Raw genomic sequence first — 27,867 nt, 5'->3', positions numbered from 1 at the left:
CCAAAACAGGAAATGAGCTCTCTAGCGCCACCATTTTGTTTGATCCGGCCTAAAATGGAGGTATGGACTCCCCTTATGTCTCCTAATATGACTGTGAAGTTTTGTGGTGTTAGGTCAATCCGTTCAGAATTTACACACCTTCATATTACAAACCACGCCCTTCTCAATATTCATTGGCTCATTGTGGCCAAATAAATTGCTGTATCAAAATTCTGTGAATAACTTTTGGTCAGCACAATCTGTAGATCATACGTACCAATTTTGGTGGTGATCGGATGAACGCCCTAGGACTAGTCCGCAAAAGTAGGTTTTTTGAAAAAGTAGAAATGGCGGAAAATTTATTATGACGCGTTTTAACGGCAATGTGTGCTTTGGAATCGGCTTGACCCAAGGATTCAGGGGAAACAATCCCCACAACTCTAGTTCTAACGGTTCAAAAGTTATAAGCAATAATGTACCTTTAAGTTTGGCCTGTTGGTGGCGCTACAGAGTTGGCTGGATTGACCCCAATTTCGAGGCCTGGAAACATTGGACTGTCCTCTATCAATGTGCCAAATTTCATAAAAAGTTACCAATGCGTTCTATGGGCTGCCATAGACTCCCATGGTAGAAATAATAATAATAAATATAGCTGCGAGCAGCAATGGCGGGGCCAAGCACGAATGGGGCGCCTGGCCGACAAGCAACCGGAGGATCCCCTGAAGACGACACCAGTCCGTCGCAGGGAGAGCGGCACAGCTATTCTGCAAAGTTTTGTAAAAACCGACCAGTCGGTTGAAGGGGCCGCCATAGACTTCCATGGCAGAAAGCAACTGAAGCGTTTGTCAGAAAAGTTTAATTTGTGGAAGATCACAGCTCTAGGCCAAAAGATGTCTAATTTGCGGAAAATCTAATGGGCGGGGCTTATGGGTCCTAATTAGAAACTTGTTACCCTTGACGAGTTGCACATATGTGCAAAATTGCATGGCTGTAGCTCAAATGGGGACGGAGATACGCTTGTTCAAAATTATCTAAGAAAAACATCTTTTTGCTCATGACAGCGCCACCTTTTGGCCAATCGGCTTCATATTTGCTCCCTGTCCACATAGAGTGCCCCAATGTATGTGTGCCGAGTTTCGAAAACATCGGCCTAGCGGTTAGCCCAAAACAGATAATGAGCTCTCTAGCGCCACCACTTGGTTTGATCGGGCCGAAAATGGAGGGTTAGCCTCCACTCATGGCTGCTGATGTGCCTACCAAGTTTCATGCTGTTAGGTGACACCGTTCAGAATTTACACACCTTCATGTTACAAGCCACGCCCTTCTCAATTTTCATTGGCTTATTGTGGCCATTTACATTGCTTTATCAAAATTCTGTGAATTCCTTTTGGTCAGGGCTATCTGTAGATCATATGGTCCGAATTTGGTGGTGATCGGATCAACGCCCCAGGACTAGTTCACAAAAGTAGGTTTTTTAAATTATTCAAAATGGCGGAAAATCTATTATGACGCGTTTTAACGGCAATGGGTGCATTGGAATCGGCAAGACCCAAGGATTCAGCGGAAGCAATCCGCACAACTCTAGGACAAACGGTTCAAAAGTTATAAGCAATAATGTACCTTGAAGTTTGGCCTGTTGGTGGCGCTACAGAGTTGGCTGGATTGACCCCAAATTCGAGGCCTGGATAGATTGGACTGTCCTTTATCAATGTGCCAAATTTCACAAAAATCCACCAATGGGTTCTATGGGCTGCCATAGACTCGCATTGCAGAAATAATAATAATAATAATAATAATAATAATAATACTAACGATTACAATAGGTGCCCTGCACCTTCGGTGCTTGGCCCCTAAATATAGCTGCGAGCAGCAATGAAGGGGCCAAGCACGAATCGGGCGCCAGGCCGACAAGCAACCGGAAGATCCCCTGAAGACGACACCAGTCCATCGCAGGGAGAACGGCATAACCATTCTGCAAAGTTTTGTAAAAACCGACCAGTCGGTTACAGGGGCCGCAATAGACTTCCATAGCAGAAAGCATTTGAAGCATTTGTCAAAACAGTTTAATTTGTGGAAGATCACAGCCCTAGGACACAAGATGAGTACAGTGCACAATGGCTACTTGGACCTACATTGTCTCGGGAACCCAGAGCCCACCTCTGCATGTGCCTGCCCCCATGAAAATTAGGAGATCTTGGCTCATCGCTGACAAACTCACCAGCACAAACCTGTGGCCCCTACCTCAGCACTACCAGTTCGGCCTGTGATCACTTTAGGCCTGGAGGTGTTCTGCTCAGCAGTGCCTGTCCTGGCAGCATCACCAAGATTCCTGAAGGCCCCTATGTCATGTATGGCCAACTCACCAGCACCGCTCTGGAACCCAGACTAAACACGGTCTGATCCAGTGTTCCCATTTGGTTGACTGGAGATCCCTCCCTGGTTGTAGTCATTTTTGCCAGCGCCACCTGCAGCCTGCAAGCCCCTGACACTACATGGCCTGACCTGCAAGCACCACCTGGGTACTTTGAGATTCCCAGCTCACCACACCAAAACCTGCTGGTGCAATCCTTGGGTTTGGAGGTCTCTACCTTCCTGCTGCCTGCTGCCTGACCTGCAGAGGCCCCTGGTTGTCCACTGCGTGCTGCCTGACCTGCAGAGGCCCCTGGTTGTCCACTGCCTGCTGCCTGACCTGCAGAGGCCCCTGGTTGTCCACTGCCTGCTGCCTGACCTGCAGAGGCCCCTGGTTGTCCACTGCCTGCTGCCTGACCTGCATAGGCCCCTGGTTGTCCACAGCCTGCTGCCTGACCTGCAGAGGCCCCTGGCTGTCCGCTGCCTGCTGCCTGACCTGCAGAGGCCCCTGGTTGTCCACTGCCTGCTGCCTGACCTACAGAGGCCCCGGGTTGTCTGCTGCCTAACGTGCAGAGGCCCCTGGTTGTCTGGAGGGCCTTTATTAACTGTTGATAGTACCTAGGCTACAGCACTCATGTGCGACCTCCAGTCCTGCCACAGGGTGTGTTGGAAGGCTCCTCCTCCATCTCTGCTGACAGACAGCAACTCTTATGTGACTTTACAACCCAAAGAACCTCATTTGACCATACTGACCTCTTGAGTATTATAGACATTTGTACTCCTTAGGAAGGAAATTCCATCCCCTTTTCATTTTGACTCGGCTTGTCAAGCAAGATATTTTTTTCCCCAAGTTGACTGAAATGTTCTCATATTCCTGTTCACACTTTATTCCTAATGTAATCATACTGTTGTCATGTTTGTATTATTTTATCCAGAATTTCATTGCTGGTTTGACAATTTCTTTGGAAATCACCTTAATATGTGTCATTGCATTTACTGAAACCATTGTTTTTAGCACCTTCAGTTGTATCACATTTATTATTGGAAATGCTATTCATGTTGTCAATTGTATGTATTTTCAGTGGTATGACAATAAATAAATGTAATCATTATTTATGTGGTTATCATCAATCAATAGGTATACTCATTGCTCATTAATAAATCTTAGCAAAAGTTAACATTGCGTTTTTGCAACATGCCTATAGGTACCGAAAAGTTGTATTTTTCTCATTTTAGTTATGCCAGATAGAGGTTGTATGAAACAATACCAGTGATATAACCTAAGTATTATAATATGCATCCAAGCTTTGACAGCTGGCCAGCTACTTGAAGGTTGTCACTTGAAGGTTTGGCCTGTTGGTGGTGCTACGGAGTTGGATGTATTGACACGAAATTCGACGCCTGGATACATTGGACGGTCCTTTATCAACATGGCAATTTTCATAAAAATCCACCAAGGGTATCCGTGTCTACTCGGATTTCTAATACCCTTGAACCACTTCTTTGTGAAAAGTAACCGTTTTATAGCTAAATGGCGCCATCTGCTGTCGGTAATGTTTAATGACATGAAAAAGTCGACTTCTATGGCAGAACGCATTTGAAGCATTTTTCAAAAATGTCTAATTTGAGGACGATCCAATTGGCGGGGCTTATGGGTCCTAATTAGAAACTTGTTACCCTTGACGAGTTGCACATATGTGCAAAATTTCATGACTGTAGCTCAAATGGGGACGGAGATACGCTTGTTCAAAGTTATCTAAGAAAAACACCTTTTTGCTCATGACATCGCCTCATCTTGGCCAATCGGCGTCATAGTTCCTCCCTGTCCATATAGAGTGCCCCAATATATGTGTGCCGAGTTTCGAAAACATCGGCCTAGCGGTTAGGCCAAAACAGGAAATGAGCTCTCTAGCGCCACCATTTTGTTTGATCCGGCCTAAAATGGAGGTATGGACTCCCCTTATGTCTCCTAATATGACTGTGAAGTTTTGTGGTGTTAGGTCAATCCGTTCAGAATTTACACACCTTCATATTACAAACCACGCCCTTCTCAATATTCATTGGCTCATTGTGGCCAAATAAATTGCTGTATCAAAATTCTGTGAATAACTTTTGGTCAGCACAATCTGTAGATCATACGTACCAATTTTGGTGGTGATCGGATGAACGCCCTAGGACTAGTTCGCAAAAGTAGGTTTTTTGAAAAAGTAGAAATGGCGGAAAATTTATTATGACGCGTTTTAACGGCAATGTGTGCTTTGGAATCGGCTTGACCCAAGGATTCAGGGGAAACAATCCCCACAACTCTAGTTCTAACGGTTCAAAAGTTATAAGCAATAATGTACCTTTAAGTTTGGCCTGTTGGTGGCGCTACAGAGTTGGCTGGATTGACCCCAATTTCGAGGCCTGGAAACATTGGACTGTCCTCTATCAATGTGCCAAATTTCATAAAAAGTTACCAATGCGTTCTATGGGCTGCCATAGACTCCCATGGTAGAAATAATAATAATAAATATAGCTGCGAGCAGCAATGAAGGGGCCAAGCACTACAGGGGCACCAAGAGGACAAGCAACCAGAACAAACCCTGCACAAGACACCAGTCCATCGCGGGGCGAACGGCATAACCCTCTACCATTCTGCAAAGTTTTGTAAAAACCGACCAGTCGGTTATAGCGGCTGCCATAGACTTCCATGGCAAACAGCATTTGAAGCATTTTTCAAAAATGTCAAATTTGCGGAAGATCACAACTCTAGGACAAACGAATCAGAAGTTATAAGCAATAATGTACCTTTAAGTTTGGCCTGTTGGTGGCACTACAGAGTTGGATGGATTGACCCCAAATGTGATGCCTGGATACAATGGACTGTCCTTTATCAACACAACAATTTGCATAAAAATCCACCAAGGGGATCTGTGTCTACTCGGATTTCTAATACCATTGAACCATCTCCTTGTGAAAAGCAACCGGTTTTATAGCTAAATGGCGCTATCTGCTGTCGTTAATGTATAATGACATTAAAAAGTCTAGACTTCTATGGCAGAACGCATTTGAAGCATTTTTCAAAAATGTCTAATTTGCGGAAGATCCAATGGGCGGGGCTTATGGGTCCTTATTGGAAACTTGTTACCCTTGACAAGTTGCCCATATGTGCAAAATTTCATGACTCAAATGGGGCCGGAGATATACTTGTTCAAAATTATCTAAGAAAAACACCTTTTTGCTCATGACAGCGCCACCTCTTGGCCAATCGGCATCATATTTCCTCCCTGTCCATATAGAGTGCCCCAATATATGTGTGCCGAGTTTCGAAAACATTGGCCTAGCGGTTATGCCTAAACAGAAAATGAGCTCTCTAGCGCCACCACTTTGCTTGATCGGGCCGAAAATGGAGGGTTAGCCTCCACTTATGGCTGCTGATATGCCAACCAAGTTTCATGGTGTTACTGTGATACCGTTCAGAATTTACACACCTTCATGTAACAAGCCACGCCCATCTCAATATTCATTGGCTCATTGTGTCCATATAAATAGCTTTAGCAAAATTCTGTGAATAACTTTTGGTCATCACGATCTGTAGATCATATGGTCCGAATTTGGTGGAGATCGGAATAATGCCCTAGGACTAGTTCGCAAAAGTAGGTTTTTAGAATAATTCAAAATGGCGGAAAATCTATTATGACCCGTTTTAACGGCAATGGGTGAATTGGAATCGGCATGACCCAAGGATTCGGGGGAAAGAACCCCCACAATTCTAGGACAAACGGTTCAAAAGTTATTAGCAAATATGTACCTTGAAGTTTGGCCTGTTGGTGGCGCAACAGAGTTGGATGGATTGACCCCAAATTTGATGCCTGGATACATTGGACTGTCCTCTATTAATGTGCCAAATTTCATAAAAAACCACCAATGGGTTCTATGGACTGTCATAGACTCCCATTGCAGAAAGTATAATAATAATAATAATACTAACGATTACAATAGGTGCCCTGCACCTTCGGTGCTTGGCCCCTAAATATAGCTGCGAGCAGCAATGGCGGGGCCAAGCACGAATGGGGCGCCTGGCCGACAAGCAACTGGAAGATCCCCTGAAGACGACACCAGTCCGTCGCAGGGAGAACGGCACAACCATTCTGCAAAGTTTTGTAAAAGCAGACCAGTCGGTTATATGGGCCGCCGTAGACTTCCATGGCAGAAAGCATTTGAAGCATTTGTCAAAACAGTTTAATTAGTGGAAGATCACAGCTCTAGGACAAGAAATATCTAATTTGCGAAAAATCTAATGGGCGGGGCTTATGGGTCCTAATTGGAAACTTGTTACCCTTGATGAGTTGCACATATGTGCAAAATTTCATGACTGTAGCTCAAATGGGGACGGAGATATGCTTGTTCAAAATTATCTAAGAAAAACACCTTTTTGCTCATGACAGCGCCACCTCTTGGCCAATCGGCTTCATATTTCCTCCCGGTCCATATAGCGCGCCCCAATATATGTGTGCCGAGTTTCGAAAACATCGGCCCAGCGGTTATGCCTAAACATAAAATGAGCTCTCTAGCGCCACCACTTTGTTTGATCGAGCCGAAAATGGATGGTTAGCCTCCTCTCATCGCTGCTGATGTGCCTACCAAGTTTCATGGTGTTCGGTGAAACCGTTCAGAATTTACACACCTTCATGTTACAGGCCACGCCCTCTTCAATTTTCATTGGCTCATTGTGGCCATATAAATTGCTTAATCAAAATTCTGTGAATAACTTTTGGTCAGCACCATCTGTAGATCATACGTACCGAATTTGGTGGTGATCGGATGAAGGCCCTAGGACTAGTTCGCAAAAGTAGGTTTTTAGAATAATTCAAAATGGCGGGAAATCTGTTATGACGCGTTTTAACGGCAATGGGTGCATTGGAATCGGCTTGACCCAAGGATTCAGTGGAAACAATCCGCACAACTCTAGGACAAATGGTTCAAAAGTTATAAGCAAAAATGTACCTTGAAGTTTGGCCTGTTGGTGGCGCTACAGAGTTCGATGGATTGACCCCAAATTCGATGCCTGGATACATTGGCCTATCCTTGATCAATGTGCCAAATTTCATAAAAAGTTACCAATGGGTTCTATGGGCTGCCATAGACTTGCATTGCAGAAATAATAATAATACTAACGATTACAATAGGTGCCCTGCACCTTCGGTGCTTGGCCCCTAAATATAGCTGCGAGCAGCAATGGCGGGGCCAAGCACGAATGGGGCGCCTGGCCGACAAGCAACCGGAGGATCCCCTGAAGACGACACCAGTCCGTCGCAGGGAGAACGGCACAACCCTCCACCGTTCTGCAAAGTTTTGTAAAAACCAACCAGTAGGTTATAGGGGCCGCAATAGACTACCATGGCAGAAAGCATTTGAAGCATTTGTCAAAACAGTTTAATTTGTGGAAGATCACAGCTGTAGGACAAAAGATGTCTAATTTGCGGGAAATCTAATGGGCGGGGCTTATGGGTACTAATTAGAAACTTGTTACCCTTAAGGAGTTGCACATATGTGCAAAATTTCATGACTGTGGCTCAAATAAGGACGGAGATATGCTTGTTCAAAATTACCTAAGAAAAACACTTTTTTGCTCATGACAGGGCCACCTTTTGGCAAATCGGCGTCATTTTTACTCACTGTCCATATAGAGTTCCCCAATATATGTGTGCCGAGTTTCGAAAACATCGGCTTAGCGGTTATACCTAAACAGAAAATGAGCTCTCTAGCGCCACCACTTTGCTTGATCGGGCCGAAAATGGAGGGTTAGCCTCCTCTCATGGCTGCTGATGTGCCTACTAAGTTTCGTGGTGATCGGAGAAACCGTTCAGAATTTACAGACCTTCATGTTACAAGCCACGCCCTCCTCAATTTTCATTGGCTCATTGTGGCCATTTACATTGCTTTATCAAAATTCTGTGAATAACTTTTGGTCAGCACCATCTGTAGATCATACGTACCGAATTTGGTGGTGATCGAATGAAGGCCCTAGGACTAGTTCGCAAAAGTAGGTTTTTAGAATAATTCAAAATGGCGGGAAATCTGTTATGACGCGTTTTAACGGCAATGGGTGCATTGGAATCGGCTTGACCCAAGGATTCAGTGGAAACAATCCGCACAACTCTAGGACAAATGGTTCAAAAGTTATAAGCAAAAATGTACCTTGAAGTTTGGCCTGTTGGTGGCGCTACAGAGTTCGATGGATTGACCCCAAATTCGATGCCTGGATACATTGGCCTATCCTTGATCAATGTGCCAAATTTCATAAAAAGTTACCAATGGGTTCTATGGGCTGCCATAGACTCGCATTGCAGAAATAAATATAGCTGCGAGCAGCAATGGCGGGGCCAAGCACGAATGGGGCGCCTGGCCGACAAGCAACCGGAGGATCCCCTGAAGACGACACCAGTCCATCGCAGGGAGAACGGCACAACCATTCTGCAAAGTTTTGTAAAAACAGACCAGTCGGTTATACGGGCCGCCGTAGACTTCCATGGCAGAAAGCAATTGAAGCATTTGTCAAAAAAGTTTAATTTGTGGAAGATCACAGCTCTAGGACACAAAATGTCTAATTTGCAGAAGATCTAATGGGCGGGACTTATGGGTCCTAATTGGAAACTTGTTACCCTTGACGAGTTGCACATATGTGCAAAATTTCATGACTGTAGCTCAAATGAGGACGGAGATATGCCTGTTCAAAATGATGTAAAACACCTTTGTGCTCATGACAGCGCCACCTCTTGGCCAATCGGCATCATATGTCCTCCCTGTCCACATAGAGTGCCCCTATATATGTTTGCCGAGTTTCGAAAACATCGGCCTAGCGGTTATGCCTAAACAGAAAATGAGCTCTCTAGCGCCACCACTTGGTTTAATCGGGCCGAAAATGTAGGTGCAGCCTCCACATATGTCAACTGATATGCCTACCAAGTTTCATGGTGTTCGGAAGAACCGTTCAGAATTTACAGACCTTCATGTTACAAGCCACGCCCTCCTCAATATTCATTGGCTCATTGTGGCCAAATCAATTGCTTTATCAAAATTGTGTGAGTAGCTTTTGGTCAGCACCATCTGTAGACCATACGTGCCAAATTTGGTGGTGATGGGATCAACGCCCTAGGACTAGTTTGCAAAAGTAGGTTTTTTAAATTATTCAAAATGGCGGGAAATCTATTATGACGCGTTTTAACGGAAATGGGTGCATTGTAATCGGCATGACCCAAGGATTCAGGAGAAATAATCCGCACAACCTTAGGACAAACGGTTCAAAAGTTATAAGCAATAATGTACCTTGAAGTTTGGCCTGTTGGTGGCGCTACAGAGTTGGCTGGATTGACCCCAAATTCGAGGCCTGGATAGATTGGACTGTCCTTTATCAATGTGCCAAATTTCACAAAAATCCACCAATGGGTTCTATGGGCTGCCATAGACTCGCATTGCAGAAATAATAATAATAATAATAAATATAGCTGCGAGCAGCAATGGCGGGGCCAAGCACGAATGGGGCGCCTGGCCGACAAGCAACCGGAGGATCCCCTGAAGACAACACCAGTCCGTCGCAGGGAGAGCGGCACAGCCATTCTGCAAAGTTTTGTAAAAACCGACCAGTCGGTTGAAGGGGCCGCCATAGACTTCCATGGCAGAAAGCAACTGAAGCGTTTGTCAGAAAAGTTTAATTTGTGGAAGATCACAGCTCTAGGCCAAAAGATGTCTAATTTGCGGAAAATCTAATGGGCGGGGCTTATGGGTCCTAATTAGAAACTTGTTACCCTTGACGAGTTGCACATATGTGCAAAATTTCATGGCTGTAGCTCAAATGGGGACGGAGATACGCTTGTTCAAAATTATCTAAGAAGAACACCTTTTTGCTCATGACAGCGCCACCTTTTGGCCAATCGGCTTCATATTTGCTCCCTGTCCACATAGAGTGCCCCAATGTATGTGTGCCGAGTTTCGAAAACATCAGCCTAGCGGTTAGCCCTAAACAGATAATGAGCTCTCTAGCGCCACCACTTGGCTTGATCGGGCCGAAAATGGAGGGTTAGCCTCCACTCATGGCTGCTGATGGGCCTACCAAGTTTCATGGTGTTAGGTGACACCATTCAGAATTTACAGACCTTCATGTTACAAGCCACGCCCTCCTCAATTTTCATTGGTTCATTGTGTCCATATAATTTGCTTGATCAAAATTCTGTGAATAACTTTTGATCAGCACCATCTGTAGATCATGCCTACCGAATTTGGTGGTGATCGGATCAACGCCCCAGGACTAGTTCGCAAAAGTAGGTTTTTAGAATAATTCAAAATGGCGGGAAATCTGTTATGACGCGTTTTAACGGCAATGGGTGCATTGGAATTGGCATGACCCAAGGATTCAGTGGAAACAATCCGCACAACTCTAGGACAAACGGTTCAAAAGTTATAAGCAAAAATGTACCTTGAAGTTTGGCCTGTTGGTGGCGCTACAGAGTTCGATGGATTGACCCCAAATTCGATGCCTGGATACATTGGCCTATCCTTGATCAATGTGCCAAATTTCATAAAAAGTTACCAATGGGTTCTATGGGCTGCCATAGACTTGCATTGCAGAAATAATAATAATACTAACGATTACAATAGGTGCCCTGCACCTTCGGTGCTTGGCCCCTAATAATACTAACGATTACAATAGGTGCCCTGCACCTTCGGTGCTTGGCCCCTAAATATAGCTGCGAGCAGCAATGGCGGGGCCAAGCACGAATGGGGCGCCTGGCCGACAAGCAGCCGGAGGATCCCCTGAAGACGACACCAGTCCGTCGCAGGGAGAACGGCACAACCATTCTGCAAAGTTTTGTAAAAATCGACCAGTCGGTTATAGGGGCCGCAATAGACTTCCATGGCAGAAAGCATTTGAAGCATTTGTCAAAACAGTTTAATTTGTGGAAGATCACAGCCCTAGGACACAAGATGAGCACAGTGCACAATGGCTACTTGGACCTACATTGTCTCGGGAACCCAGAGCCCACCTCTGCATGTGCCTGCCCCCATGAAAATTAGGAGATCTTGGCTCATCGCTGACAAACTCACCAGCACAAACCTGTGGCCCCTACCTCAGCACTACCAGTTCGGCCTGTGATCACTTTAGGCCTGGAGGTGTTCTGCTCAGCAGTGCCTGTCCTGGCAGCATCACCAAGATTCCTGAAGGCCCCTATGTCATGTATGGCCAACTCACCAGCACCGCTCTGGAACCCAGACTAAACACGGTCTGATCCAGTGTTCCCATTTGGTTGACTGGAGATCCCTCCCTGGTTGTAGTCATTTTTGCCAGCGCCACCTGCAGCCTGCAAGCCCCTGACACTACATGGCCTGACCTGCAAGCACCACCTGGGTACTTTGAGATTCCCAGCTCACCACACCAAAACCTGCTGGTGCAATCCTTGGGCTTGGAGGTCCCTACCTTCCTGCTGCCTGCTGCCTGACCTGCAGAGAACCCTGGTTGTCCACTGTGTGCTGCCTGACCTGCAGAGGCCCCTGGTTGTCCACTGCCTGCTGCCTGACCTGCAGAGGCCCCTGGTTGTCCGCTGCCTGCTGCCTGACCTGCATAGGCCCCTGGTTGTCCACAGCCTGCTACCTGACCTGCAGAGGCCCCTGGTTGTCCACTGCCTGCTGCCTGACCTACAGAGGCCCCAGGTTGTCTGCTGCCTAACGTGCAGAGGCCCCTGGTTGTCTGGAGGGCCTTTATTAACTGTTGCTAGTACCTAGGCTACAGCACTCATGTGCGACCTCCAGTCCTGCCACAGGGTGTGTTGGAAGGCTCCTCCTCCATCTCTGCTGACAGACAGCAAGTCTTATGTGACTTTACAACCCAAAGAACCTCATTTGACCATACTGACCTCTTGAGTATTATAGACATTTGTACTCCTTAGGAAGGAAATTCCATCCCCTTTTCATTTTGACTCGGCTTGTCAAGCAAGATATTTTTTTCCCAAGTTGACTGAAATGTTCTCATAGTCCTGTTCACACTTTATTCCTAATGTAATCATACTGTTGTTATGTTTGTATTATTTTATCCAGAATTTCATTGCTGGTTTGACAATTTCTTTGGAAATCACCTTAATATGTGTCATTGCATTTACTGAAACCATTGTTTTTAGCACCTTCAGTTGTATCACATTTATTATTGGAAATGCTATTCATGTTGTCAATTGTATGTATTTTCAGTGGTATGACAATAAATAAATGTAATCATTATTTATGTGGTTATTATCAATCAATAGGTATACTCATTGCTCATTAATAAATCTTAGCAAAAGTTAACATTGCGTTTTTGCAACATGCCTATAGGTACCGAAAAGTTGTATTTTTCTCATTTTAGTTATGCCAGATAGAGGTTGTATGAAACAATACCAGTGATATAACCTAAGTATTATAATATGCATCCAAGCTTTGACAGCTGGCCAGCTACTTGAAGGTTGTCACTTGAAGGTTTGGCCTGTTGGTGGTGCTACGGAGTTGGATGTATTGACACGAAATTTGACGCCTGGATACATTGGACGGTCCTTTATCAACATGGCAATTTTCATAAAAATCCACCAAGGGTATCCGTGTCTACTCGGATTTCTAATACCCTTGAACCACTTCTTTGTGAAAAGTAACCGTTTTATAGCTAAATGCCGCCATCTGCTGTCGGTAATGTTTAATGACATGAAAAAGTCTACTTCTATGGCAGAACGCATTTGAAGCATTTTTCAAAAATGTCTAATTTGAGGACGATCCAATTGGCGGGGCTTATGGGTCCTAATTAGAAACTTGTTACCCTTGACGAGTTGCACATATGTGCAAAATTACATGACTGTAGCTCAAATGGGGACGGAGATACGCTTGTTCAAAGTTATCTAAGAAAAACACCTTTTTGCTCATGACATCGCCTCATCTTGGCCAATCAGCGTCATAGTTCCTCCCTGTCCATATAGAGTGCTCCAATATATGTGTGCCAAGTTTCGAAAACATCGGCCTAGCGGTTAGGCCAAAACAGGAAATGAGCTCTCTAGCGCCACCATTTTGTTTGATCCGGCCTAAAATGGAGGGATGGACTCCCCTTATGTCTCCTAATATGACTGTGAAGTTTTGTGGTGTTAGGTCAATCCGTTCAGAATTTACACACCTTCATATTACAAACCACGCCCTTCTCAATATTAATTGGCTCATTGTGGCCAAATAAATTGCTTTATCAAAATTCTGTGAATAACTTTTGGTCAGCACCATCTGTAGATCATGCCTACCGAATTTGGTGGTGATCGGATCAACGCTCTAGGACTAGTTCGCAAAAGTAGTTTTTTTGAATAATTCAAAATGGCGGAAAATCTATAATGACGCGTTTTAACGGCAATGAGTGCATTGGAATCGGCATGACCCAGGGATTCAGGGGAAACAATCCGCACAACTCTAGGACAAACGGTTAAAAAGTTATAAGCAATAATGTACCTTGAAGTTTGGCCTGTTGGTGGCGCTACAGAGTTGGCTGGATTGACCCCAAATTTGACGCCTGCAAACATTGGACTGTCCTCTATCAATGTGCCAAATTTCATAAAAAACCACCAATGGGTTCTATGGGCTGCCATAGACTCGCATTGCAGAAATAATAATAATACTAACGATTACAATAGGTTCCCTGCACCTTCGGTGCTTGGCCCCTAATAAAGCAAATACGTGCATTGCAGCTTTCAGATTCGACATTGATGAGGAGGATTGAGTTTATTGGGAAAGATATCCAGGAACAGCGAATTGCAGATCTTGCAGCGACACCATGTTACAGCATTGCACTAGATGAGAGCACAGATATAAGCGACATGGCGCAATTGTGTGTGTGGGTTTGCTTTATTCAAAAGAACAAATTTCGGGAGGAGCTGTTATATCTGTTTCCACTTCATGGACAGACCAGAGTGGAGGACGATTTTCAAGCACTGATGAACTTTTTTGCAGAGAAACAAATCGACTGGTCATAACTTGTGTCGGTGTGCACTGACGGAGCTCCAAGCATGAGAGGGAAGGAGAGAAGGGACTTATCGGACTGATGGAAGACAGCATTCCCAAGTTTGTCTCCTTTCATTGTATAATTCATCAGGAGGCACTGGTGTCAAAACTTAAAAACCAAGAGCTAAAGAATGTGATGCAGCTTGTTGTGCGAGTCATCAACTTTATCGAGGCCAGGGCATTTAATCACCGGGAATTCCGTGCACTTCTGGAGGAATACGAGGCAGAGTACGGGGATCTGGTGATGCACAACTAACTGAACGATTCTGTACTCAACTTCCTCACATCCCTGATTTTCATGCAAGCAAGGGGAGGGCTGAGCCAAAGCTTGAGGACCCACACTGGATATTACAGCTGACACTCCTCACTGACATCAGATCCCAGCTGAATTCCCTTAACCTCCAACTCCAAGGAAAAGGGAAGCACCCAGGTAACATGCTAAGAGCAGTCACTGCTTTCCAGCACAAGATCACCACTCTCTTCATACCTGACAGAGAATTTCTTCACTTTTCCAATCTAAGACCCTGCACAACTGCTAACCCTGATCTACTGCAACATTTTGACTATGATGAATTTGTAGGCATATGAGAGGAAATAAGAAATGAATTTGAAAGGAGATTTCAAGATGTTGTGGGATATAGGGAGCTTTTCAAATTCATTGAGAACCCTTTTAATGTGCCATTGTCAAGCCTTACACCTGCTCTGAAAAACCTTTTGTCCAGACCTTGCTGTAATACAGAGTGAGATTCTTGAGCTGCAGGTCAACGATGTACTGAAAACTGAGCTCAGATCAGGCGTTGCTCATTTCTGGAGCATGGTCCCAGCCTCAGATTATCCACATTTAAAGCTCTGTGTGCAGAAGGTAATGAGCTTTTTTGTGAGAACTTATGCGAGGCAACATTTTCTATAATGAGCATTGTCAAAAGAAAAGATAGAAGTAGGCTTACAGATGTGCATCTTGATTGTTTGACTAGGATTGCAACCACTAACTACAAGTTTTGCATGGAGAAAGTCAAGGGACAGATAAAACACATGAGAGCCTCAACATATTGACACAAATATAACAGAGAAAAATAAGTTTTTCATCTCTATTAGTAGGCCAATATATACATTTTTGTGAACTTTTTTAAATTTCATGTTGATAATGCTTATGTATAATTGCATATGTACATACATACATAAGATGAGTTCCACTCCCAGCCTTACACACTCACACACAAGTATTATACCTTTTAATAATGCAATGCAATTATGAATTGAGAATAAAAAGAGATGAAAGGATGGAAAGCATGGTACTGTATTTTTTTAAACATACACAAAGATGGTAAATATCTTGAGAGTGATGATAAAAAAACATCTGAGTTATACCTGCAATCTCTGTGGCTCTTGGAGTAATGGTTTTACTCATAAGTGGCTCTCCTAAGAAAATTAGTGAGTACCACTGAACTACGGCAGAAACTGGAATTACACTGCATCGCCATCTACTGGCTGTATGAGAACACCACAACTGATTATTGCCACTAACTTTTACTGCTGGTAGACACTAGATTATTAAAAACGTGTTGTCTTCTGAAAATTCCACACATTGCACCTATGTTCTGTGTGTCCTTGCCCTATAATCCATCCATTCATTTTATTCGCGGACACTTGATACAATGATAATAACAATGATAATACAAGCCTGATATATTAAGTCATGTTTGTCTTTTAAAACCCCTTATCAACATGTTTGGGAGACCTTGTGGAGTAATATAAACTGCACAAAAAATTGACTAAACTAAACGATGTAACACTGCATCTAAACAGCAGCTCACATGTTGTTCAGATGGACACTCTCCCCCCAAGATGTACACACATACCCTGCCGGCCAATAGTTAATGCCCGGCTTTATCAGTAGAATAAAATACCATTTTATTCACAATCCTTTCAGAAACACCACAATCCTGCAGCACACACAGGTGTGTGATGAAGTGTGATGAAGGAGTAAAACTCACCTTCATCAAAAGGTCAGTGTGTGAAAGAGAGTGGGGTAAATGTATGGATTTCATTAGAGTTCATAGCAGGTAGTGAATAATGGAGATGGATGAAGACTGCAATGTGTGACAGACCTGAAACATTGTACTATACAGGCGGTCAATCTTTTACCATGTCAATCAGACATTCAGAATCCAGTCATCACCTGTGACCTGATACTACAGACTCCAATGAAACCTTACAGTCTGCTCAGGAACCACAAACCTGGCAACCCTCAAAAGGTTTTATCCTGCTTTTATTTGCTTGTTGTGATCGAGGAGTAAGGTATATATGGGCAAAGAAATCCGGGTGGACAGAGGAGTAAACTGAGAGAGAAAGAGGGTTTTAATATTTCACTGAATTGGGATGGCAGGTATGCCATCCCGCCAAGTTACGCCTTGGCGGGGGCATGCCCCCATACCTATACAGCACCGAGAGTTTGGCACTTTTCAGGGTTCCCCACAGAAATAACCACAACAGCCACAGACACTCAGCCCGTACATTCTGACCCCATTTCAACAGACAGATTTCGTAAACAACTTCACATGTCCACACAATAAAGCCCCAAACTAAGGGGATTTTGCGTTTTCTCCTTCTTCTTCTTCTTCTTATTCTTATTTTTCCTGCCGCCTATCCCACTAATAACATGTCTCCCCATTGGACATTTTATCGACACCGCCAAATCTTCACCTACACGACCCAATGGAAAACTCGCATACACACGCAAAATATCCATACCTTCTTACTCTGAAACATTGACAGTACAAACAGCTAGTCCGCCTGTGGCGTAGTGGGTAAGGTTACAGTCTTGAGAACACAAGGTCTAAGGTTCAAACCCACCTTAGAGCGCCTTTCTTTAAAGGAGTACCATGGTGATTTTCACACTTTCTCGTTTTTATGTGCTACTTGCACACGAGGCATTGAAGAAACACAATGAGTACAGTATTAAATATGTCCGTTCTGCATTTTTGGAGAAATATGCGTTTTAAATTTACCGTCCTATTTTCAAACGGTTGACAAAGTTGTCAACTTGGTCCGTCACGAACAGAGTACTCCCACACCACTCCCCTTTCCCACGCCCCGTAAACCCATGGATAACTCCAGACCCATAGTTTGCGCGGCTGGCTTACAGGCAAGACAATGCACATATTTGACTAACGTTAGGTTCACTTACATTAGAGTGACTTTTAAGGACTATTAGATTATTTCTGGTTATATTAATTTAGCTAGCTAGCTAACGTTAGCTAGCTAGGTAGTTCGCTTTCATAACGCAATGTTATCGATAACGTTAGCTAGCTAGTTTGCTTTTATGAGGATGTCATAGTTGTGCTCTCATCTTAACTTGACAGCAAAAATTATAATTGGATACAAGTCAACGTCTTTACCTTAGCTATCTATCGGTACTTCATATACTACTAAGCTAGCTAGCTTGTGAAAAGTCTCCCAAAAACAGCACGTAGCATGGGGGTAGCTATGGTAACGGGCCACGGTCTGTCAATCATAGCTGACTGACAGTTAACATAACTGACAGTTCTCATTACCACGCCCAGACCGTTCGGGTGAACTTTTATAGCGGGAAATTTAGGCTTAGAAAAACACGTTTTAAAGTACATTGAAATGACTGAATAATAAAAAAAAAATATGCACATTTGTTTTGTTCTTGCCTAAAGACAACTGAGAAGTGTCACGTTCAACCACCATGTTACTCCTTTAACCTGCATTTACCTTCACTAATAATTGCCTACTATTTCTCAATTATTGCTTTTGCACCACAGTATTATGACGTTCCGTCTGCACGTTCAATTGTTCACCGGCTAAAATATTGCAAAGCCATATGGATTCAACTGGAGCTCTTCTGCGCTTACTCGCTTGTGTTCTTCTTTAAAACCACGGACAGGTTTGCTAATTATCTTTCACGCATTGCATATGTCATGGTGCTGCCCCTAACAAAGTGGCAGACTGGTAAACCTCAGATACTTTCCTCTTTCACATTAACGTTCTCTTACGCTTTTACATTTTCTTTACCAAAACTCGCTCACGGCCACCCATATGCATTTCATGACGGCAAATGTATTCCTTTTATTAAAAAAGTTACACCAGTTGACCACCCAATCAAAAACTCGCACACACAGGCAAAATACCCATTCCTTCTTACGCTGAAACATTTCGAAGTTTAATAGCTAATCTGCTTGTGACCTAGTGGGTAAGGTTACAGTCTTGGGAACACGGGATGGTAGGTTCAAGCCCAGCTACAAACACGTTTCTTTAACCTGCTTTTACCCTCACTAATAACGTTTTCTTACCCTTATATTTGCTTTACCAAAACTCACTCATGGCCACCCATATGCATTTCATGACGGCAAATGTATTCCTTTTATTACAAAGTTACACCAGTTCACCGCTGTGCCATTTCTACCAACTACATTTCTTCACTTGGCCACCGTACAAAACCTTCTTATCAGCAAACGCCACGTTTCTACATTCATGTTACCTTGCCCTGTTCTCTATCTAGCCACATACAAACAATTACGTGTACATTCTGCAACTCCCCATTAAAACATTTACATTTAAAATCATGATTCACTCATAGTTATAACTACTAGCACTGAACATGAAAAAAACACAGCAATGCAATGGATTTCACTTGTTACTTAAACCTCCACTTCCACAGTTAATGTTATACAGCGACTGTTATATATACCATTCGATAAGGAATATAAGCTCGCTCATGGTCACTCCATTTACTTCGCACTATACTCCGTGATCATGTCAACCTTCACCTACATGCCCACTCTGCTAAAAACATATTGTTTCAACTACGGAATTTCGTAATTTCATCCTAATTTCTCTCACACTGTTGTCATTTTCTCATATGCAAAGCCTGCTGGGACATATGCGTCTGCTCCTATTCTGCACTATCATGTTTTCCGGTTCTACTTTAGCAAAACAGCGAAGAGGATTCCTACCTGCAGATAAGCCTATCAAAATGCCTTATAAACCTTACAAACACTAAAAGTGCATCTCCACGAAATAACAGACAACGGAGCAGGACAGAAGGATAAACCTTACAAACACTAATAGTGCATCTCCACGAAATAACAGACAACGGAGCAGGACAGAAGGCTACACAAGTTGCGACCTAGGGAGTTATAATTCTACTGACTTGCTGATTCTTTTGTCAGTCAAGGCTCGTTGCATGGACGTCAAATCCGTGAGTACATAAACTGGCCATATTTAATCTGCGTTTCTCATTCGTTTACGCTTATGCCACTGCATCCTTTCTCACAGACACTGTTTCACAGCAAACCGAAACTGCTGAACGGTACACGCTCATCAGACTGTACAAATTCACACAACGATAGCCATAATCCACACCCGTTTTTTACAGGGTCGCATTTCTCACTCTCATAATAAAACGCTTTGCAAAAAGAACTGATATCTCATAAAAAAAACACGTTTTCAACGTACAAAAATGCCAAGTTACTAAAAAGTATTGATATCAAAATGACGGCAAGTTACGATACTACAAACAATATAGGCTATCTTGCCTCACCGAAATGACATAAGATGTATCTCAAAGCAATGCTACCCAATATTTTCTCAGTTCTTTCAAGTCACTTGGCCCTGTGTTTTCTAATCTTACCATTTCACAATGTCATGCACACTTTCTGTCAGATCAAAGAGACAAATATTTCGAATTGCCTCATGGAACACATTGAACATTGTACATTGAAATTAATGTATAAATTCATTAATGTACAAAACTGCTGCTGAGCAACGACAGGAATCACATTTCTCCAGAAAACATGTTTATACTTGCTTCTGAACTGAATTTGAGTACATGTGCAAGTTATTGTATATTTGCTACGTACAATAAATACTGCATGTAAAACACATATTGTACATACATACATAGAGAACTTCTTTATCCGCATGGGGACATTTCCCTGGCAGCATCTTACATTCACATTCACAAACACACTTGTACCAAGAAACATACTATCATTCACGCAACAGAAAGCCTGGGCAGCGAAATACATAGGCCTACATACCAATACAAATTGAACATACACACACCTATTCAATCAATCTTGACTGTGAGAGAGCCATCCACACATATGTTTGGCCTGTCCATGTAGTGCATGCTTATACACAGGGCCAAGTGACTTGAAAGAACTGAGGAAATATTGGGTAGCATTGCTTTGAGATACATCTTATGTCATTTCGGTGAGGCAAGATAGCCTATATTGTTTGTAGTATCGTAACTTGGCGTCATTTTGATATCAATACTTTTTAGTAAATTGGCATTTTTTTACGTTGAAAACATGTTTTTTATGAGATAGAACCATACTATTTAGTTAAGATCACACAATACACAGCACTACTCACCCCAGTCTCCGTAGTTTGCAGTTTGGACTCCTCAGTCCAGCACAGAGCAGCTTCACTCCTGAATCTCCCAGGTTATTGTACCTGAGCTCCAGATCTCTCAGGGGTGAGTTTGATGACTGGAGAGCTGAGGCCACAATATTACAGCACTTCTGTGTGAGTTCACAGTTGTTCAGTCTGCAAAGAAGAGTTAATATATTATAGTATTATTATATTAGGTATACATGAAGCATGTATCTAATATGGGAAATGTGCCAATTATAGTGTTCAGTAATGAGGAGTGAAAGTGAGGATTTTAAGGTTGATGATGCTCTGAGGAAGTTGTCTGTGCTACACTCTCCAACTGCAGTATTTTGGACCTGAAAATTAAACATCCTGCTGGGCTGAACCCTGACTGTTCTACAGATGTAATTCTGACCCAAATGTCCCCTTTTCTTATACTGTAAGTTCTCTGAATTGGAGCAAAGGGCTCATCTACCTTGCAAAATAATAACACACATCTTCCAGAGAGGACAGTGAGTTTGTTTCTTTAGTTTTGATTTTCTGTGACAAACTACCCACATCATTGCAATCTAAAATACAGTTAATAGTAGATTCACTTTAGAAGCAGAAAGACAAGGAAGTGATCTGTTCACATATAACCAGCTGTGCCTCCGGTCTTCTGGTATTACATATGACAGGTAGAGAAACAAGGTATTCCAAAGGTCTGTGGGAACACCTGTTAATGATACCATTGAGTTTATTTTGTTGCGATTGTGATATATTTGATGGCAGAGCCCAATGAGACATGATTCAGCCTGTTCTGGGCTCTAGGAAACTTCAGAATCCCTGTACAGTTGTGGCTTTAGCCTGAGACAAGCCTCAGAATTACCTCAAGAACAGGCGCTGGGTTTAGAGGCTAATTTAACAGTTCCCTGAGAAGACCTCACTCTGGCACCCATTATATCCTACGATTCCTCTACCTTCCTATTTGCACTCTATCTACAGGCACTATGCTGGAGATTCTGGGTCAGCCTATAAGAGAATAAAGCAGAGACCAGGGTGGTACCACTGGCCTTTACAGATGGTACATTTACTGCCTGCCCTAGTCACCCAACATAGAAACACAAACATTTAATTCATAACCAAACATATCCCTCCCAAACCAAACTTAACATAATTTTAATCATGACATTCAAAAGAAGTGTTATCCTATCAAGTGGCTTAAAAGTAAAATATAAAAAGGGGTATAGATAAGTCTCTCCTTTGTTCTCTTCTAATCAGTAATTAATTATGCATAGACCAGGAAGAGAAGGGGAACCCCCCTCTTTCAAACACATGGCAGGGATTCAAACAACATTTGTTCTTATAATTAAAACTTACAATTAAAAGCAAGGAATGTTTTTTCTTCACAAACAGTTTGGCAATTACAGCAATAACTTGAATTAATTCACCAAACTGAGTTTGTGAAGAAAAGGTATGAAGTGCATTTACTAGTCCAAGTCCAAGTTAAGGACAAATGTTGATAGAATACAGGCTATAAAATGCTGGCTTGTTAAGCAGACATGAGCCTTTGTTCTTGTGTCTCAGCTTTGTCTTTCTTCTCAGCTGTGCGTCTTTGGCCTTGATCAGTTTTAATGTGGGAGAGACAAGCCTTGGTTTTGTTTTGTCTTTCATTCGTTTCTTTCATGATTATCTTTTACTTAATTTCCAGGACTGTCTAATTTTGTTTTTGTTTGTGTAGTTGAGCCTGTGTTATTAAATTAGATGTTTAAATTGGGCCCCATTTTCTCAGTCAAGGCACAACTGTCAAACACTAGCAGCAATGCAAGGCGCTGGTGAATTTTGGTATTTCAGTCCTTTCTTGACTCCAGGCACTAGCGCAACTGCGGCACAGTTATAAAAGAGGTTCAATAAGAATAAATGGTTCTGTGGGTGTGGTTGGGTTTGGTTTCATTATTGCCAATCAGATCACCCCATTTCTTTCCCTTTAGGAAACACAGCCAAATGCTAATGTCACCATGGCTGAAGAGCAAGCGTGTTGTGATCATCTCTACTGAAGGGAGGAGAGTTTTCTCTAGCATAACTAGAAGTCTGTACAACACGAAATTCCTAGGCCTTGCAGCAGGGCCCCTCCGTCTCCAGGCACCGAACCTCCCAAGGACAAGAATTTAAAAATTTTGCATATATGTGTGTGTGTGTGTGTGTGTCTATGTGCATGTCTTTTTTTTCTTTCTCTCTGTCTCTCTGGATTTCTATAAGTTCAAACTGGTGAGCTTGGCCTTCCTCCTTATCCTCCCCCCTGCCATCCTGCCAGGGAGAAACTGGCTATGATGCCATGCTGCCCAGGACTCTGAAAGCAACCGATCGATAAAAATCAAACTATTATATCTGATATAAAGCTTGTTTATGTAACACTGAAGACTAAGAGGTCACTGTGTGCTTATTCAGTATTCATGCTATATGACTAGACACAGCCAAACATTTACTTTGTTAAATCTTACAATATGCATATGTATTAATCATGTACCAATCATGAAAGCAGGGACCGGACTTATCCATCTTGTTGTCTGTGCCAATCGGATGTAGAATTATGTATGTTATTGTTAAAACACTTTTTGCTTATGAAAGCAGGGACTGCCCCTGCTTTCTCCAGTTCAGGCTTATCCATCTTGTTGTGTATAGTTTCCGGACTCTTTCTGCAGAAATAAATCCTATTTCTTACATGGATATACCTCACCGTGCTGGTTATTCTACGGGGAGAATTTTCTCTGCCCAACTTATAACAATTACAACAAATTATGAGGACCTCTACAAACCAATGAAGATGAAACTGAATAGTTTACATTCATTATTTTGTTAATATTTAATCAAAAACAGTTTATTTTATGTTCATATGCCAGTTTTAAAAGATATAATAAAAGGTTCCATTCCCATGAACAGTTCCGCAGGGAGAATATTCCCAGACTGGCCAGGGGCAGGAGGCAGCTGGCAGAGACAGCCTCCAGTCGGCCTCTCCATCCTGCTGCTGCTGCTACTGTTTCAGCTAGGCAGGCATAGCGCTTATGCACCAGAAGACAGGAAAGAAGATAGCATTTAGTTTGAAATTACTAGAGCTTTTTTGTTTCTTTGCTGTCAATTTTTGTTTCATACTACTATTTAAAATAAACAAAAAAATTATTTAGTTCAACTAAGTGTCATTCATTTCAGACACGCACTTGATAAGATGAATGTAGTAGTAGTAGTAGTAGTAGTAATTTATTTCGGTCCTTATTAACAATTTTCCAAAAAGAATGCACATAGAAATAAATAAATAACAATAAGGCATTAAATTAAATTAAATTAAATTAAAAGGAAAACAAAAAATATTGACCGAAAAGGTATAGGCTGAAGCTTTAGCTTATTATACCTACCCTTATTACATAACGTATTCTAATAGGCAACCCTTTCACTACTAGGTTTAGGCTATACAAAAACAAAACAGAACAGAAACAAAACCAAAAGTTTCAAATATTTCATACACAATAATGATCATAACTCCGTTTTACATTTGTTTACCACATTATTTTCAAACATTTTTTTTTTAATTTGCAAAGTGAACTACACATTCTTAATTCCTAGTCACAACCATTTCACAAATTAACCCCTTTGACAGGGGTTAATTATACACTCACTCGTGAAATGGCTCCTCAGCCAACCAGTCCCTGCTCTCTCATGCACTCTGTGTTCTGAAATCTCTGTAGCGATTATCACATGCGACTCTGCTTCTGTCTGTATGAAAATCCTGTGATGTGTCCTCTGTGAGGTCTATGTCACACCCATGGTGTATGGCTATGTAGTGTAGAACACAGCACACTGTACTGACTTTCTGAGGGCTGTACAGTGATGTACCACCCAATCCATCCAAAATTCTAAAATGCATTTTCAACATTCCAAAAACCCACTCAATCATTGACCCAGCCCAGCCAAACACATGATTAAAATGTTTCCAGTTTCCAGTCCGTTCTGGGCTCATTGTAAACACTATCTGAGGGGTGTAAAGCCAGTCTCCCACCTGTCTCATTCAAGTAGTTTACACAATTAACTCCACTGCCTAAATAGCCAGCATTGGACTGAGTAACAATACAACTTTTCTTTAAAATAGTTAAACAGAAATAAACAAAATATTTCTTGTATCTGTGTTATGTGTTTATGGATTCACATGTGTGGCACAGTTATAATGCCAAAATAGCACGAGTTAAAACCTGGTATGGGTTGGTTTGACTGCAAACGCATTATTCAACACCAAACTAACACAGTGCCGAATGTTTCTATTGACACATCCCCGACTGCATCAACAAACCCATGTTGACACAACCAGATTAACCACAGACCATAAAACTGACAAACCTGGTGAAAGTGAAAAATATTTTATTTGCGAGACGCGAGACAAGCGATTCCACTCGCACCCAGGTGTGTTTGTGCCTGTGCTGTCACCAAAACAGGGACCCTTTTCATAATACTGTAACTTAATATAGCTTCTCTTCATTTTAATCTGCTTGAATTGTACTTTCTGACAAAGGTTGATCCATCATAAAGAGTCTAAATACAGGTTTAGCAAGGCGGTGAGAGATGCTAAACGACTGTACTCTGAGAAACTCCAACAGCAGTTCTCAGAAAACAACTCGGCCTCTGTCTGGAAGGGCCTCAGACAGATCACCAACTACAAACCGAAAGCCCCCCACTCCACTAATGACTTGCGCCTGGCCAACGACCTGAATGAGTTTTACTGCCGATTTGAAAGACAATGGGACAGTCCTGACACCATCCCCCGTGAACCCATTCACCAGCTCCAGACCACCAGCTCCTCCTCCCCCATCTCAGCAGGAGCCCGGGCCTCTCTACAATCACCCACCTCAGAGGCCCCCTCCCCCTCCCCTATCACAATGACGACTCTCTCCCTCCTGGAGAGGGACGTTAACAGACTATTCAAGAGACAGAACCCCCGCAAAGCAGCTGGACCAGACTCTGTCTCTCCCTCCACCCTGAAGCACTGTGCCGATCAGCTGTCTCCGGTGTTCACAGACATTTTTAACACCTCACTGGAGACATGCCACGTACCAACCTGCTTCAAGACCTCTACCATTATCCCCGTCCCTAAAAAAACAAGGACCGCAGGACTCAATGACTACAGACCCGTCGCCCTGACCTCTGTGGTAATGAAGTCTTTTGAGCGCCTTGTACTGTCCCACCTCAAAACCATCACGGACCCACTCCTGGACCCCCTGCAGTTCGCATACAGAGCCAACAGGTCTGTGGACGATGCTGTAAACATGGCCCTCCACTTCATCCGCCAGCACCTGGACACTGCAGGAACCTATGTCAGGATCCTGTTTGTGGACTTCAGCTCCGCCTTCAATACCATCATCCCGGCTCTACTACAGGACAAGCTCTCCCAGCTGCACGTGCCTGACTGCACCTGCAGGTGGATCACCGACTTCCTGTCTGACAGGAAGCAGCACGTGAAGCTGGGGAAACACGTCTCCGACTCCCGGACCATCAGCACCGGCTCCCCTCAAGGCTGCGTCCTTTCTCCTCTACTCTTCTCCCTGTATACCAATAGCTGCACCTCCAGTCATCAGTCAGTCAAGCTCCTGAAGTTTGCAGACGACACCACTCTCATTGGACTCATCTCTGGTGGGGATGAGTCTGCCTACAGGAGAGAGATTGAACATCTGGTGTCCTGGTGCAGCCATAACAACCTGGAGCTCAACGCCCTAAAGACAGTAGAGATGGTAGTGGACTTCAGAAGGAACGCAGCCCCACCCGCCCCATCACACCTGCATGACTCCCCAGTCGACACTGTGGAGTCCTTCTGCTTCCTGGGCACCATCATCACCCAGGACCTCAAGTGGGAGCTGAACATCACCTCCCTCACCAAGAAGGCTCAGCAGAGGATGTACTTCCTGCGGCAGCTGAAGAAGTTCAACCTGCCAATGACAATGATGGTGCACTTCTACACTGCCATCATTGAGTCCATCCTCACCTCCTCCATCACCATCTGGTACGCTGCTGCCACTGCCAAGGACAAGGGCAGACTGCAGCGTATCATTCGCGCCGCTGAGAGGGTGATTGGCTGCAATCTGCCATCCCTCCAGGACCTGCACACCTCCAGGGCCCTGAGGCGGGCAGGAAAGATTGTGGCCGACCCCTCCCACCCTGGACACAAACTCTTGCAAACACTCCCCTCCGGCAGGAGGCTGCGGTCCATCAGGACCAAAACCACGTCATAAGAACAGTTTTTTCCCGACTGCAGCTGGCCTTATCAACAAGGCCCGGGACCCCCACTGATGCCACTGTCACTGTACTGTTATCCTGACCCCCACGGACACCAACAGACAGCACCTGTACCTAAAACCACTTTATCCCCTTGCACTATTGTTATTGTTTTGCACTATGTTTATGTTATGTAATGTTATGGTATGTCTGTTATGTGTTTTACTGCACTATTGTTCATGTTTTTTTTTTTTTTTTTTTTTTTTTTTTTTCTTACTCTATTTATCTTATTTTATGTTCACTGTTACGCACCACCTGACCAAAACAAATTCCTTGTATGTGTAAACCTACTTGGCAATAAACCCGATTCTGATTTCTGATTTCTGATTTCTGATCACATTACTCTGCCCATCAATAAACTCCATATTTATTTCACAGTTGCTATCTTTGCAAATAATTAGTAAATGTATTAAATTAGTAAATAGTAATAGTAAATTAAATTAAATATATGAAAAGTGATGAGGTTTTGCATTTGATGCTTCTTATGTTCTGGATACAAAACATCAAATGAGGGCACTAGTTAAAACATCTTGATTCAGAAATCTTTTTTTTTTTTAAACCAAATTTTCACTTGCCTTTATTGCACTTTATTCTCACTAGAAATTGAAAGTGGGAAAATATGTGGTCAATCATCTACATTATTAATAACATAATACTCACATGGCCTTCCTGCAGTTCCTGATTACTGGTAGCAGTCTCTGATGACCTGCTGCTGATGTGTTGTAGGTCTTCAAGTCAAACTCATCCAGGATCTCCTCTGACATCAGTAACACAAAGGCCAGTGCTGAACACTGGTCTGGTTCCAGCTTTTTA

The 27,867-nt window shown here is 43.1% G+C and overlaps 1 protein-coding gene across 20 annotated transcripts in view; it reads right to left on the bottom strand.

The window, feature by feature from the left end:
- Positions 1-27,867, bottom strand: part of LOC135242401 (NACHT, LRR and PYD domains-containing protein 12-like) — a 505,695-nt gene that overhangs the window by 457,088 nt on the left and 20,740 nt on the right. For all 20 annotated transcript variants that reach the window (XM_064313446.1, XM_064313447.1, XM_064313451.1 and 17 more), the window contains exon 4: positions 20,764-20,937. In XM_064313446.1, coding sequence (XP_064169516.1) covers positions 20,764-20,937 — 174 coding nt within the window. The remainder of the gene's footprint in view (positions 1-20,763; positions 20,938-27,867) is intronic.

The sequence above is a fragment of the Anguilla rostrata genome, chromosome 16, assembly GCF_018555375.3.
Source record: "Anguilla rostrata isolate EN2019 chromosome 16, ASM1855537v3, whole genome shotgun sequence".
Classification (NCBI taxonomy): Eukaryota; Metazoa; Chordata; class Actinopteri; order Anguilliformes; family Anguillidae; genus Anguilla; species Anguilla rostrata.
This window is presented reverse-complemented; position numbering and strand designations above follow the sequence as displayed.